At 37.8% G+C, this 16,978-nt stretch overlaps 1 protein-coding gene across 2 annotated transcripts in view; it reads left to right on the forward strand.

Annotated features, from left to right (window-relative positions):
* Nucleotides 1-16,978, forward strand: part of INTS8 (integrator complex subunit 8) — a 66,645-nt gene that overhangs the window by 31,312 nt on the left and 18,355 nt on the right. For both annotated transcript variants that reach the window (XM_019632030.1, XM_019632029.1), the window contains exons 11-15: nucleotides 4,072-4,142; nucleotides 4,948-5,123; nucleotides 6,268-6,401; nucleotides 10,211-10,321; nucleotides 13,524-13,725. In XM_019632030.1, the coding sequence (XP_019487575.1) occupies nucleotides 4,072-4,142; nucleotides 4,948-5,123; nucleotides 6,268-6,401; nucleotides 10,211-10,321; nucleotides 13,524-13,725 (694 nt within the window). The remainder of the gene's footprint in view (nucleotides 1-4,071; nucleotides 4,143-4,947; nucleotides 5,124-6,267; nucleotides 6,402-10,210; nucleotides 10,322-13,523; nucleotides 13,726-16,978) is intronic.

The following is a 16,978-nucleotide window of genomic DNA, read 5'->3' on the forward strand; positions in this document are numbered from 1 at the left end:
CTGCTACTTTGTCTTCTAAATCACTGATCCGATCCTGTGCTTCATCTAATCTACTGGTGATTCCATCGAGTGTGTTTTTCATTTCAGTTATTGTATTCTTTAGTTCTACCTGGTTGTTTTTTATGATTTCTGTATCCTTCTTTATGTCCTCCTTAAGTTCCTGAAACATTCGTATCATCAGTGTTCTAAACTCTGTCTCTGAAAGGTTGGATACCTCTGTGTCATTTAGTTGCATTTCTTGAGGTTTCTTCTGATCTTGTACTTGGGACATGTTTCTTTGTTTCTTCATTCTGGCTGTCACTCTGATTGCTTCGATGTATTAGATCACCTAGAAAGAAAAAAGAGGGGGGGAAAAAAAAGAGAAAAGAGAAAAAGGGAAAAGAAAGGAAAAAAAGAAAAAAAAAGGAGGGGCTCTTTGCCCGCTGTAATCTGCAGACCACGTGCTCAGCAATAGAGAGATTGTGGACGACTCAGCACCAGCTGCTGGGGGGAAGGGCTCAGTGCGTCATGCACCGACCTCCCTCTAGACTTGAAGTAAGCTTCCCACAATTAGTTGTGTGTGCTTTGGAACTGTGCTCACCACCAAAAATCCTCACAGGTTGCTGCGGGCTGTCTGCTGCTGCAGACAACCCTCTGTGGCCTGCAGAGGTAGGAGCTAGGGACCAGGAGCTCAGGGTGCCCCTGGCAACACAGCTGTAGGTGGGCGGGGCAGGCCCCCAAGGAACCACAGGGTGTGGTCAGTGGCCCCCACCAAGTCAGAGCAGCATGCACTCCTGCATCGGCAGCCAACCCACACGAACTCGCCCAGAAAGCCCCGGCTGAATCACGCAGGCGCACAGCTCGCGGCCCTACACTCCCAGGAAAACTCCCTGTCTCAGCCTGTCCCAATCAGCCGCTCAAAGATCAGGCCGAGCAGCCCGACAGCCAATTGCCACCCAGACAACTCTGCATGAGCAGTGTGGAAATCAGGGACCTAAGGCGAGTCGTGCACTTCCGGGTCTCAATAAGCAGTCTGTTGTAGTCGGAGTGCGCTTGCCCCGTGTTTCCCTGGCTACGCAGCACAAACAGTATGGAGGGTGGGGATCCAAGGCCCCATTCGCACGCATGCACGCACACACGCACTCCTGCACCAATTCCAGCAGACCAATGCAGTCCCAGACCTGAGCCTCTGTGGGAGGACCCAGCCCTGAAAAGGGGCGTCCTCCTGTGCACTACTTGTGTGCGAGCTCCACACCAGGGGAACAATGGTCCCAAAAACCTGCAGCTCCCGTGCCAAAGGCACTCAGTTCAGTCCTTCCCAGAGGCTCCTGGGCCCCGCTCACAAAGCTACTCCCTCCACCAGGAACCGGGTGAGTGCTCACCATCGAGCGAGTCGGTTTGCCAGCTCCACTCTTTCTCCAGCTGCCCTCAGCCTCACCAAGCCGAGCAAAGAGAGTCCTCACTATTTTCTCCTTCCAGCTATCATAGAATTCCTCTTCCCAGCAACGTAACTCTGGGGTGGTGAGCGCGGTGTGGGGCCGGAGGGTCTCACCCCCAACCGGAGAAGCCTCCCCACCGCTGAGGTGTCCCTCATGGGGTTCGCCCTCTGTCGTCTCCACCCCTCCTACCGGACTTGACGTGGCCTCCTCTTTAAGTCCTTTGTTTAGAGGTTCTGTTCATCTAGGCTCCAGGGAACTTCCGAGGTTGAATATCTTATAAATTATTTGTAATTTTGTTGTGATCCTGGGAGGTAGTCGGCACAGTGTCTGTCTATCCCGCCATCTTACCGGAAGTCGTCGCCGCGCCCCCGCCCCCCCTGGTGATTTTGATCTCAGTGACACTCCTTGGTCATGGAGGCCCACCAAGGTTGATGACGACAAAATAAATGCATTGATCTAGTCAAACCTGCATTACACAACAGGAGAGATTGCAGAAACATTGAACATCCATCATTCAAGCGTTCACGACCACCTGAGGAAGCTGGGATATGTAAGCAAGCTTGATATTTGGGTTTCACATGAATTCAAAGAAGTTCATTTGATGGCGCATATAAACATGTTATATGCTCATTAAACGTGAGGAAAATGATCCTTTTTTGAAGTGACTGATAACTGGTGATGAGAAGTGGATTGTTTACAACAATGTGGTACGCAATGGTCTTGGTCCTGACGTGATGATTCGCCTCAAATGACATCGAAAACAGACATTCATCAGAGGAAGATTATGCTTTCAGTGTGGTGGGATTTTGAAGGTGTCATGCTTTTCGAGCTCCTACCAAGGAACCAAACAATCAATTTGAATGTGTACTGTTGGCAATTGGGCAGCTTGAAAAAAATCCATCATCCAGAAACGTCCAGAGCTTGTTAATTGTAAAGGAGTTGTGTTCCATAGCAACAACGCAAGACCACACACAAGTTTGATCACCCGTCAAAATTTATTGGAGCTTGAATGGGATGTGTTGCCACACCCACCATACTCACCTGACCTTGTGCCATCAGACTTCTGCTTGTTTTGCTCTCTTCAAAACTCCTTGCATGGTATAACATTCAATTCAGATGAGGCTGTAAATCAGCACCTTGTTCAGTTTTTTGCAAATAAAGACAGGTCCTTCTATGAACAAGGAATTATGAGGCTCACTAAAGATGGCGAAAGGGCCGCTGAGCTGCCAACAGGTGGCAGGATGGCTCAGCTAAAAAAAAAACAACCTTTCAAGATGGCAAAAGGTTATCGAACAAAATGGGCAATATATCATTGATTGATCTTAGTTCTTTATATAAATAAATGACCTTTGAAAAAAAAATGTCATGACTTTCCGACAACCCAATATAATGATTTTGTTTCCAACTACTTTGCTGAACTATTAAAAATTCTGTTAATTTATCTGTCAGTTCATTTACTTTTCTAAATAAACACTTTTCATCTGTAGATGATACATTTTGGTTTTTTCCTTTTCTAACCTTTTCATTTTTATTTCTTTTTACTTGTTCTTACTGTGTTGCTGATGACCTCCAGTACAATGTTCCGTATAAGAGGCTCTGGTGCACTTCCTGGTCTCATTCTCAGTTGCTGAGGAAAAGCTTGCACTGTTTTCACCATTTAGAATGTTTATTATATGTTTTTCTTGTAGCCATTCCTTTACTGATTAAGGAAGTTTCCACCTATCATTAGCTCACTAAGGGCTCTTTTTCTTTTTTTAAAATCACGAATGATTTTTAGATTTTATTAACTGCTTTCCCTTTTACAATCTCGTAATTTAATTTTTCTTTTCTAATTTAGTAATGTGGGTGAAGTATATTAAGTGTTAAACTACCTTTGCTTTTTTGGAATAAATCCAACTAGGTCATGATCTTTTTTTATCTTAATTGACATATAATATTGTATTGGTTTTAGGTGTATGCCATGATCTTTTAAAAATATATATTGCTGGATTTAGTTTGCTGATATTTTAAGACTTTTTTGCATTCACGTATGAGATTGATATACCTGTTTTTTTTTCTTTCTTGTCTTGCCTTTGATTTTGGTATCAAGGTCATACTTGCCTCCTAAGTGAATTGGTGTCAGTGGTATTTTAACAGCTATAAACGATGTCAGAGGGGTAGTAAACTTGGGGGTGGGGTTATCACTTTGTGAGGGGTGTAAATGTCTAATCATTATGTTTTTGTACACCTGAAACTAATAAAAAAATTAGTAATTATTATGATTGTGCTGCTTAATAAGGTTAGCTCAACCTTTCAACGGCCATGGATGAGAGAGTTCCTAAAAACGTAAAAGGCATAAAAATAAAAGAAAAATTATATGTAGAGATAAACTGTAAGAATTAATGTCTACATATAATTGGTAACATACTTTATAAATTCTGGGAGGGATCTGTACCATGCTAAATAGATTATTGTTTACTGCATATAAATACTTGCAGTTATTGAAATGAGTATTCCACTCCTCCCATAATTGATTTTTGTTTCTGTTTTTGTCATTTAAATTACTTAATCAAATGGTTGAAAAAGGAAAATTCAGTTGTTAAGTCTAAAGGTTTTGAACTGCTGTGTACATTTTGTAAAGTGCCCATATTCAAATAAAAATTCATATTTCTAGGTATGTTCAAGATCAATAAATTTAGAAGAAACTTCTGATTCCTTGAAAGGAAACATGGCTGCCTTTCTAAAGTAAGTGCCTTTCTTTCTGTTTCCCCTTTGAACTTAGTACTGTGAGGAAAGTATCTTTTATTACTCTGTGTGTTTGAACTGCATGTCTTATAAACAAGACAGTAACTGGTATTTGAGAACTAGTTAAGGTTGAGATTTGTGCAGCCTCACAAAATTTATGATTATATCAGTTAACTATTTTCTTATATTGTGTAGTTGACGTCACAATTTTTTTTTAAAGATTTTTTATTGGGGAATTAGGGGAGGGAACAGCGTTGGGGAATCGGGGAAGGGGAACAGACAAGTTGCTGTCCTTTTGTTCTTCAGTCTAGTTTTGGAGGACGTTGCTTCACTGGCCCAAGTTGGCACCATCATTGCTCTCTTCCTGGGCGAGGCAGATCGGTCACCGGCCATTGGACGGCAGCTCACGCTTTCTGCCTGCTGCTCATGGTAGCTTACAGCAGCCCAGTGCAGACTACAGTTGCCAGCGACTCACAGCAGCCAGCTCCAGGTCGAGCTGTTGTACACCGTCTTAGCTGTAGAGGGTGCAGTGTCACTGGCTCTTGAGGGATCCGAACTGGTCTCTCTGCTGCTCAGAGCTTGCGCTCCCAAGCCAACTCTTAACCAATGAGCCACTCGGCAGGCCCGACATCACAATTTTAAATAAGGGCCAAAGAAAAATTTTAAATCTGTTTCAAAATATTGTTAATGCAGTTTATGAAATGGCTGATATATTACATGGGTTATTAATAAAAATTGGTTAATATTGTTTTTCACAAACTAAATTATATACTTTTTTGTTTTATAATATTTCTTACTGATCTAGGAATGTGTGTCTGGGGTTGGAAGATCTGCAGTATGTTTTCATGATTTCTTCACATGAGCTTTTCATTACATTGTTGAAAGATGAAGAACGAAAGCTACTTGTTGATCAGATGAGGAAGAGATCCCCTAGAATAAATCTGTGCATTAAACCTGTAACTTCATTTTATGATATCCCAGGTTAGCTCTCTAGTCTGCTAGCTAAATGTTGGCATATTTTGCCCCTCTATTAATATTTCCCCTCACTATATTTGAGGATGCCTTCTTAATTGTTTTAATTTATACTTATGTTGGTAATTAATAGAAATTTACCTGTCTTCCATAGTCATATCTCTGTCTAAGAAGTTAAGTACTGGGATTCTGCTGCGTGTATGGTTAATGGAGAATTAGGCCTAGATACATACAAGATTTTAGGTAGGGACCTAGACCAAGATAACTCTACTGCTTATATGTTTGTGGGAGATAACAGAGGAGGGAGGGGACTGGTAAAGCATGCTAACACCAAAAAAAAAAAAAGTACAGGCTTTCATGCATCTCCACCTATATCACTGATACTATTTACTGATTAAACATTTAGCTTTGGCAATATTGCCATTTTTGCCTTAATTTATTTGATGATTTTCTTACATTTTTGCTTTTATAAATATAGGTAGAAAATATAGTGCTGTTTATTAAAAAATATAAGCTTCAAAACAATATAGGTGCTATAGAGAATGCTGTTGGTTTAACAAAAAAGCAAAATTTTAGTTGCTTTGAACCTCACTAGATTTAAAGTGACCAGTTGTAAAGGAAAAGGATAACATTAACACATAAAATGCTGGAAATGAATTATTGAAGACTATCTGAAAGCTGATTTGTAATTAGGAACTTTAAAGATCATTTCTTCTTTGGGAAGGCAATGACGCCTCCCTTTTTCTTTCAAAAATCAAATAGTCTTAATATTTGTTACTCAAAATTAACATTTTATTTATACATGCTTTTGTTAACACATTATGTTCAGAAGTAGACTATATATGTTATTTTTTCCATATATGCCACATAGTTCTTTCCATGAACCAGTTACTGATTTTTAACTTTGTTTATATTTTCATCATCTTTATCTATTAAATGCATTTCTTAAATGCAGACATAATACAAATTGCATTAGGTTTTCTCAGTGAGGATAAAGTTAATATGTAAATTACACATGTTGATGAATCAGTTCTCAAGATGGGGGCTGTTTTAACTTACACAATTTCTCTCAAATTATTATTCTCATACTTATAGGATTATGTATACCTTTGAATTAAATCATAATTGAAATAGAAATTGCTTCATTTCATAGCTTCGGCAAGTGTCAACGTTGGCCAGTTGGAGCATCAGCTGATATTGTCAGTGGATCCCTGGAGGATTCGACAGATTTTAATTGAATTACATGGTATGACATCAGAGCGCCAATTCTGGACAGTGTCTAATAAGGTAAGAAATCCTCTGTCAAGAACAGATAAGAAAATTATCCTTGTTTTCTGATGTAATTTAATAGATCAGTTGTTACCTGACCTTTTTGAGTATAAAGACCCCCTTTATTTCTTTATTTGTCAACAATTTTAGGACCTTCATATGACAGTGATTGTACTTTGAACATCCATTGACACAGAAATAAAAGATGTCAAAGAAGATACTATTAATTCAGTAACCTCTAAAAATAAGTTTATATTCCATGTATTATAGCATCTCCATATACTTTAAATATAGCAGTAAATATATTTGTAAGGTATATTACTTATGCAGTTTGTAGCAAATACTTGTTATATGCTTATAGAGTAGTTTTGGTTTTGTTTTTTAATAACTTTTTGAGGTCTAAAGCCTACAACTTGGAACCAGTTCATTAAAACTTCTTTATATAGGACATTTTTGACTTTAGATACACATTAAAAAATACCCAGCTAATGTATTTACCTGTTTCTGAGGTTATCTATTTAAATGCTTTCCTGCATGGAAACTGCAAATGAAAATAGCCTCTAAAACATGATTTCAGCTGGAATGTAGTTAGAAATACAGGGGAAATAGCCTACAGATGTAGGAGAAATTAAAGTAATATGGCAGTCCTTCTAACTAACTGCATACTCTTCCGCTGCTGAAAATGTAGTAAAAAAGCAGTAAGCAATTCATGCACAGTTCATGGGATTTGAACATGCAGTGCAGTGAAATGAAAAGTTGCTCTGACATTAGTTGGATTTTTATTAGTATTGACATTGTTATTAGTATTCGTTTTTATAGATGAGGAAGGATAGCATAGTTAAGAGAGGGAGTTCTGATACTAACTGCCCCAGTTTAAATCCCAGCTGCATACTTACTAACTGTATAATCTTGGGCAAGTTTTTTAACATCTGCATGCCTTAGTTTTCTCATCTGTAAAAGGGGAATAACAGTACCCACTAGTACTGTTTTTTTTAAACTTTTTTTTTTTTTTAAGATTTTTTTTAATTGGGGAATTGGGGATGGGAACAACGCTGGGGAATTGGGGGAAGGGGAACAGACAAGTTGCTGTCCTTTTTGTTCTTCAGTCTAGTTGTGGAGGACGTTGCTTCACTAGCCCAAGTTGGCACCATCATTGCACTCTTCCCCAGTGAGGCAGATCAGTTGCCGGCTTCTGGATGGCCGCTCACTGAGGCTGCTGGCCTCTCACGCTGGCTGCTGGCTACACATGGTAGCCCATGGCAACCCACTGCCGCAGGGGCTGTAGCCTATGGCGTCGCTGATGGCTCACAGCAGCCCAGCTCCAGGTTGAGCTGTTGTTCAGCATCTTAGCTGTGGAGGGCAGCGTCACTGGCCTTCATGTGGGATCCAAACCGGGGCCCTCTGGCGTCCCAAGCCAGCTCTTAACCAACGCGCCACTTGGCCGGCCCCCACTAGTACTATTTTGAGCATCATATAAGTTAATACATGTACTCTTAGGGTATTGTTTTCTTTCTTCCTTTTTTCTGTAGACTTCAGAAAGTACCAATCCATTTAATTATTTGTTACTAGTTCATTATAGTGAATAGATTCATTTTGATTAACATTTCATTATGGCTGTCATTTTTCTCTAAGAAAATGACCTTTGGGCCAGCCGAGTGGCTCAGATGGTTAAGAGTTGGCTTAAGAATGCGAGCTCTGAGCAACAGGGCTGCCGGTTTGATTCCCACATGGGTCAGTGACGCTGCGCACGAGCTGAGCTGTCACTGAGCTGCCAACAGGTGGCAGGATGGCTCAGCTGGTGTAACAAAAATTGCCTGTTTGGTGGTGGGCCATGCCCACCGCAACTAAGACTGAACTTGGCACCTTGAGCTGAGCTGCCACCCGGATGGCTCAGTAGATAGAGTGCGCACTCTTAACAACAAGGCTGCTGGTTTGACTCCCTCATGGGATGGTGGCTGTGCCCACCCGCAACTAAGATTGAACACAGCACCTTGAGCTCAGAGGCCACGAGCTGCCGACGGGAAGCCAGATGGCAACTGGCGCCCTCCACAACGAAGATGGAAGCAAAACAAGTTGGCCTGTCCCCTTCCCCGATTCCCGAACGCTGTTCCCCTCCCCCAAGCCCCCAATAAAATCTGTATATATATAAAAAAAAAATGACCTTTGAATGATTTTTTTTCAGAGTTTATTATTATTTATTTATTATTTTTTTATTATTAGTTTCAGGTGTACAAAACAATGCAATAATTATTCTTTTAACCCCCTCCCCCCATCCACTGCCCTCTTACACCCGATATCATACTTATCTATTACAATTTAATTTACTATTCCCACACTCTACTCCACATCCCGTGACTATATGTATATATAATTATAGTTGACATACACTATTATTCAATATCAGCTTCAGACATGCAGTGCGGTGGTCAGGCCTCTACACCGTCTATGAGGTGGTCTCCCTAACAAGATATGAGTCCATCTGGCCCCCTAAAAAATATTTACAACATTGATTATGTTCCCCAGACTGTCTTTTCTATCCCTGAGGCCATATTGTAGTTACCAATTTGTATTGTCTCATCCCTTACCCTTCACCTTCATCCCCACCCCCTCCCAACTAGCAACCCTCAGTTTTTCCTCTGTGTCTCTGAGACTATTTCTGTTTACATTTCTCATTTATACAGTTTTTTAGAATCCACGTATAAGTGAGATCATATGGTATTTGTCTTTCTCTGACTGACTCTTTCACTTAGCATAATGTTCTCTAGGTCCATCTATATCATTGCAAATGATACGATTTCCTTCTTCTTTATAGCTGAATAATACTCCATTGTGTAAGTGTACCACAGTTTCTTAATCCAGTCGTCTACCGATGGGCATTTCGGTTGTTTCCAAGTCTTGGCTATTGTGAATAGCGCTGCAGTGAACATAGGGGTGCATATATTTTTTCGTATTAGTGTCTTGGGTTTTTCTGGATAAATACCTCAGAGTGGAATTGCTGGGTCATAAGGTAGTTCCATTTCCAGTTTTTTGAGATACCTCCATACTGATTTCCATAGTTGCTGCAGCAATCTGCAGTCAGTCCCACCAACAGTGCACCAGGGTTCCCTTTTCCCCACAACCTTGCCAGCATTTGTTGTTTGTTGATTTATTGATGATAGCCTTTCTGACCGGAGTGAAGTGATATCTCATTGTGGTTTTTATTTACATTTCTCTAATGATTAGTGAGGTTGAGCATTTTTTCATATGCCTGTTGGCCATCTATATGTCCTCTTTATAGAAATGTCTCTTCATATCCTCTGCCCATTTTTTAATTGGTTGGTCTTTTTGGTGTTGAGTTGCAAGAGTGTTTTATAAATTTTGGATATTAACCCCTATCAGATATCGCTTTGACAAATACCTTCTCCCATTCAGTAGGCTTCCTTTTTGTTTTATTGATGGTTACCTTTGTTGTGAAAAATCTTTTTAAGTTTGATATAGTCCCATACGTTCATTTTTTCTTTTACTTTCCTTGCCCGTGGGGATGTATCAGTAAAAAATTGCTCAGGGTAAAATCTGCAAATTTATATCCTATATTTTCTTCTAGGAGTTTTATTGTTTCAGACCTTACATTTAAGTCTTTAATCCATTTTGAATTTGTTTTTGTATATGGTGTAAGGAGGTGCTCCAGTTTCATTTTTTTGCACGTGTCAGTCCAATTTTCTCAGCACCATTTAGTAAATAGACTATTTGAATGATTTTTTAAAATGTGATTGCAGATTATTGAAACATTCTTATCCAGATTTGGCTTTCTCTATGTGTATATATTTATAGTTTTTAATTTCTTCTAGTGGGAAGTACCTACTGTCTATAGTGGTGTTATCCTGGGAATTAAAGACAATTTAACAAGAGATTTGGTTTACATTCTCATGGCCAAAGGTTTACACTGCAGTACTGTGAAGGTGAGTAAAAGTACATCAACTGCTGGTTAAGAATGTGCTTTACTAATTTTAGCACAAAAGCCAGGAATCAAAATCTGTTATACTTTCCTGATCTTAAAATTATAGCCATAGGCCTAAAATGATATTTGAAAAGGTTTTTTTGCTTTGTTCTTTTTACTTACCCTCATAACTACACCAAACTGGTCTTGGACATATGGATACTGCTCTATTCCTTTTTAAACATCTAGGTAACATGAAAAGTCATTTTTTTTTTCATATTGAAAAGTCATTATTTGTATTCTTTAGGATTCATTTAGTGTTCCAAGCTATGAAAACAAAACAAAATCCCTTAAAATTACTTTTGTAGTTTATTTTGCATAAGGAGTTTGCAATTTATTTGAGAAGTTGAGACAGAAGGGATATGTTAAATGACATAGTATAATTGTACAACTAATAGTACAGTAAATTCTATAGGAAGGTTGAAGGTAACATTTGGAAGGCGAAGATCCTAAGCTAAACCTGAGGCTTAAATAAATTACCTAAGTAAGGAGGATGATACCATGAGGAAAAGCTCAAAGATAAGAAATAGGATGGTACACGAGTAGACTGGAAGCATTATGCTAATGTTAGAGTGTTACTTGTTATGTGAGGTTGAGGCAGATTATGAGGCTAGTTGGGAGGTAAGACCCAGTCCCAGAGACCCATGTAAGCTTTGTTAAGGTGGCTGGTTTTTCTAGACGAACAGTCTTCTAGCTAGAAGTCTAAGATGTGGACAACACAGTTTTAAGGGAAATAATTCCCAGCTTTTCAACTTCTTTTTGTACTTCAAAATCATTTGGCTATCCCAGGTCCTTTGCTTTTACATACAAATTTTAGAATCAGCTTTTCAATGCCTGTTACAAAAAGCTTGCTAGGAGTTTGATTCAGATTGCAATGAATATATAAAACAGGTTGGGGACAATTGATAACAATATTGAGTCTTTCAATCCATGAACATAGTATAGCTCTTTATGTATTTAATCTATGTCATCAGTGTTTTATAACTTTAAGCACACAAATCTTGCACATTTTGTTAGATTTATTCCTAAGTGCATGAATGTTTTAAAATAGGAACAAAGTATAATTTATTATTCAAAAACTCAGTGCTTACACTATACTTTAGCATCTCCTTAAACTTTGTCTAAGAAAAATTATACTTCTCAACTTCAAAATTTATATAGGGAAGTGAATTCTTATCTAAAACTGTTTTAAGAGTGAAGTGAGCAAATACACTTTGAAGACAGTGCTTTAAACAAGTGGTTCTCAAAATATGGTCCGCACACCAGCAGTTTTGGTGATGCTCGATATTTGGGAACTTATAAATGCAAACTGTTGGGCCCTATCCTAGATCTACTGAATCAAAAACTTAGGATGGGCCCAGCAGTCTTCTGTTTTAATAAGTTCTCCAGGGAATTCTGATGAATGCTAACATTTGAGAACTGCTGTTCTAGACCAAACTGTCCAATGGAAATACCATGCAAACGACATGTGTAATTTATAATTTTCTAGTAGCCACATTTTTAGAAGCACGAAAAAGGTGGAATAGATTTTAATAGTATATTCTAACCCAGTATAGCTAAACTATCATTTAAACATGTAAACAATATAAAAATTGAGATATTTTGCTATTTTAAAAAAAATGTTTTTATAAAAAATGTGTATTTCACAATAAAAAATAATTAAAAAAAAATGTTTTGTGTGCTAAGTTTTCACTCAAAATCCAGTGAGTATTTTACACTTACAAGTACCTCCCAGTTTGGACTGGTCACAATTCATATGCTCAATAGCCGCATGTTGCTAGTGGCTACCATATTGTACAGTAAAGCTCTAGACAATTGTTTGAGCTTTTGAAAAGTTTATAATAGTCATGTCATTGGGAACTTTTCGCCTTCCACTCCTAAAATAACATTTATTGGGCTCAGAGACTATTGTGCAATTTTCATATGCATTTTTCTTAAAAACAAAACAAAACAAAAACAAAGGTGTTATCTCAGTTTTACAGAGATATCAGAGACTCAAAGGTATTGAATTGGCCAAGGTCATACAGGTAATAAGTGGCACAAGGGCTAGAAATGATAGAAGAGAACATATTAGAGAAATCTTTAGGAGGTAAAGTCAAGAATTGCTTGCTAACTGATTTGCTGTGGAAGACATGAGGGAAAAAAGAATTGAGGATAATGGTCAGATTTCTGCTTAGGGTGTCGGAGAACAGGTGGGAGTGCCAAGTGCATGTGCAGAGAAAAACATTTTTGAAGGAGAGATTATGAGTTCATTTTTATAATGTTTAATTTGGGCCTGCAATTGGAAACATGAGCCTGAAGCTTGGGGAGTGGTCTGGGCTAGAGATACAGATTTGAGAGTCATCAGAGATTACCCATGGAGAATATACAGAGCCTAGGGGATGCAACGTTGAGCCTAAGAAAGAGTATGAGGACAAGATACATGTGGAGTCATAATAGCCAAGGGAATCGAGAATGTCAAGAAAAAGGGGAGGAGTGGACAGCACTGGGATGCATTCCCCAAGTCCAGTAAGGTAACTGAAAAGTGTTCAGTAGATTGGATAATTAGAAAATAGTTGTTTAATGAGAGCTGTTTCTTTTTCATGATGGTGGATAGAAGCCGATGGTGGATAGAAGCCAATTGTAGGAGTGAAGGAAGCTTGTGGAGAGAGATAATTGAAGATTACTCTTTGGAAAAATTAGAAGGAGATGTGTAAGAAAGGGCTTGGATTGTAGCTGATTGATTTATTAGTGAATTATGTAGATTTAATAACATTGTGTGCAAAGATTTTAGAATGTGAAACTTGAAGGATGTAAGGTCTAATTCTGAATATCTAGGTTGATGGAGAAGGGTGCTTGTCATAGAATTTTACACCTGTATAATGTATGTTTATAATAACATAATTTATGTAAAAACTTTAATTTTTGTTATTTTACAATTTATGTAAATCTTGTTTAGTAATATGGCATGTATTTTATATTGATTATTGGATGCTTTTTAAAAATTACAAAAGAATTCGTATTTATTGGAATAAATCAATACAGAATAAGATAATGTAGTCTCATTCCCTGAGGTAACCAGTGTTAACCATTAATCCTCCTCTTTGCCCTGTACTCATAAAGATACATATTTTTTGACTCCAGAGGAAAGGTGATCCAGGTTATTCTGTTATTTCTTTTTGTAGGACTTTTCCCATGCTAAACAGCTGTTTGCTGCTTGTTTGGAGTTGGTAACAGAGTTCTCACCAAAACTTCGTCAGGTCATGCTGAATGAGATGCTGCTTTTGGATATTCATACACATGAAGCTGGAACAGGGCAGACAGGAGAGAGACCTCCTTCTGATCTTATTAGTAGGGTGCGGGGATATCTGGAAATGAGGCTTCCCGGTAAGACTGTTGCACAAAGCTACATTTCAGAAATTCAGTACTCAAATAATTATGGGGGGAAATCTAAAAGAACATTTACTTTTTACCATTCGTAAAAACTTATTTTTCTTCAAAAACAGAATTCACATGTGGGCTTCACTTGAGACATTGGAGAAAATGTAGGAAACTATTCATTTCCTAAGATTGCGATAGCAAAGTACCACAAACTAGGTGATTTAAAATGAGAAATTCCTTCTCGCACATTTTTGGAGACTAGATGTCTGAAATCACAATGTCTGCAGAGCCATGCCCTTTCTGGAGGTTCTAGGGAAGAATCCTTACTTGTCTTTCTAGCTTCAGGTGGCTCCCAGCAAACTTTGGCATTCCTTAGCTTGTAGGTGCATCACTCCAGCCTTTGCCTCCTCCTTTATGTGGCATGTGTGTGTTTTTCCTCTTTGTACAAGGCACCAGTCATTGGATTTAGGGTCTGCCCTAATTCAGTTTTCCCTTCTCTTAACTAAATAATCTGCAAAGACCCTGTTTCTAAATCAGGTCACATGCTGAGGTTTCAGGTGAACATGAATTTTGAGGGGATACTACACTACAGAAACTATGTTGCAATTTGAAGATACTCTGTTAAAAGAATCAAAATGTTCTTGAAGGTACAGGTTGAAGATTTATTCCCTCATGACTATCATAGAAAGCCCTCAAAATAATTGTAAGCTTCTGGGTCAGAAACTTACTTGTGGTCACTTTAGGAACAGAGCTTTGTGTGTCCAATTTAAATGTAAATATCTTATTATGAAAAGTGGCTTATATAAATTATCTGTGTTACATATAAATCTTGCTTAGTTAAAGCAGTTTCTTAATTTCACATGTTTTAGTAAAAAAGTATTAAGAGCAATTAAATCATACTGTACACATTTAATTTTGTAAAGAGTAAAATTGAAGTGTAAAGAAAGGTGCTAATTATGTGCCAAAACAAAAATGGCTGCTGGCCCTCTGGAGTCTTTTGTAGTTTGTTATTACATTCTGATTTCTAGTAGAAATTACAACTTTTTAGCACTCCATAGGTCGAATACCTTTGAGCTTTAATGTATCAGTGCCTTCAGTATCATAAGAAGACTTGATCTGATAATATGCTGGCGCCAACTGTTGATTGGCACATGCTATTGTGTATATGTGTTCTTTTTAAAGGTAGAAGGTTGTTTTTTTTATACATGGTTTTTCTAAAATTAAAAGCAAAAAGAATTGAAAAACCCTAACATTTATTGAGTGCTAACTACATGTCAGATAATGTTTAAGAGCTTTAGGTGCATAATTCATTTAGTTCTCACGGCAACTCTGTGAATTATCCCTATTTTGAAAATCAAGAAACAGGTGCAGAGAGGATAAGGAATTTGGCCAAGTCATGCAGTAAGAGACTACTGTGATTTGAATCCAACTTAAGCCTATGCCGTCACTCTGAAATGGCTGGAAATGTCTTTAAATAATTTTAGTCTATTTGTACTACCTTTTTGGCATGTTAGTAGTTTAGAGTTCATATTACTTTTTTCTTTTTCTTTTTTTTTTTTTTATCTAAGACTCATAGCTCTGCCCATAATTTGTATAAATTCCCAATTTGTATGAACTGTCCAGCCACTCGTCCCATAACTTGTGCTATAAACAGTGTTTAAAATGAGAAGGACTGGGTGTAATGTATTGTTAGGAGGAACAAGGAAACAATTTTTTCCTACTGGCACAGCTCGTTGTCTTTGACTTTGAGCCTCAATTACAAAGTTCCCTGAGTGCAGCATAGACTCCTGGCTCTGATGCTCTTACAACTCTGCACTCCAGTACCACTGAGAGAGGTGCTGTTGGTAGGATGGCTTCTCCATGGGTCAAAATTGGGGGAGCAGTGTAAAAAGATGTCTCTGCCATCTTCTGCTTTTTTAAGGAAAAAAATTATTCCCAGGTGATACTGGGCCAAGTTTGAATGAATTAGATGCATGCCCTCTATGGCACACAGAAAGTGTTGACCTGGCTTTTCTATTAGGAATAAGAAGTGATCTTAACTGACAACAGATCCAACCTTTTAGTTACAATAAAAATAAGAGCTACAGATTAATTATTCTAAAACCATGTCTTTTGGGAGAGATCCCCCAAGTTTTAATATTTTGTATTGAAAGATAGCTTTCTGTTGAGACACATGTGCTTGTTATGTTCCTTGGAGTTTGACAAAATAGAATGTTGGGCCTACTCTGGCTGCCTGTTACTGCCTATGACTTGTACATTTTGGTAAGGAGTAATTGTGTTGCAGGTGCTTACAGGGAAGTTTAATCTCCAAATCACTGCCTCTCAATCTGTATCGGTACTCCACTCTAGGCTCTGATTCATCTTTAAGAGCCATTGCTATATTGGGTACTGATGAGAAGTACCCAGTAAATAAATGAAACCTTGGAGCCAGTTGCTGTGTGGCCTTCCTTTGGCAAACTGTATAGAACTTAATGACGTGCATGCATTTGGGATACTAATTTCACTTCTGTCTTCATTCCTTCTTTAAGAAGATGATGGCAGATAATGTATTTTTACTTTTCTGTGTTCCTTGGGCTGGTTTTTGTCATCTCATATTTTTTTCTTTTTTTGAATAAGGTGAGATATAAACAAATTAAGTAGCCACAGGCAGTGTTTTTAGAAAGACTGAAAAATATAGCTACTTAAGTTTAGTAACTATTACTAAGCTTCAGTATTTTAAGTCTTAACATTGTTATTTAACATTCATTGAGGTTTCTTTTTCTTTTTGTGGCTGTACATTAAAACCTGATTACATACTTTGAGCTATAAAAATTCACAGCATATTTAATATTAAGGTATATTTAATAATTTTATCCAAAGGTAATAATGTGTTCAAAAGAATTATGATTTTCATTACTTTTTTATTTAAAATTGTTTCTGGTACAGTAAATATTTTTTGAAAGAGCAAGTGACTTGTAGGAATATTTATTACATTTCAATCAGAAAAAAAAAGATACATTAACTCAGATTTGTAATTTTATTATATGGTTTTAGCTGTTTCTGTGCTCTAAATGTACTAAAAGTTTATACCATACCATTTTGTACTTGTTTCATTTGTGTGTTTATTCTCTGCTCATATGAATTATAAATTTCCACAAGTGGAGTGTTTGGCATCTAAGGTATTCTTTTTTTTTTTTTTTTTTAAGATTTTTTTTTTTTTAATTGGGGAATTGGGGGGATGGGAACAGTGCTGGGGAATTGGGGGAAGGGGAACAGACAA

The sequence above is a fragment of the Hipposideros armiger genome, unplaced genomic scaffold, assembly GCF_001890085.2.
Source record: "Hipposideros armiger isolate ML-2016 unplaced genomic scaffold, ASM189008v1 scaffold_1069, whole genome shotgun sequence".
Classification (NCBI taxonomy): domain Eukaryota; kingdom Metazoa; phylum Chordata; class Mammalia; order Chiroptera; family Hipposideridae; genus Hipposideros; species Hipposideros armiger.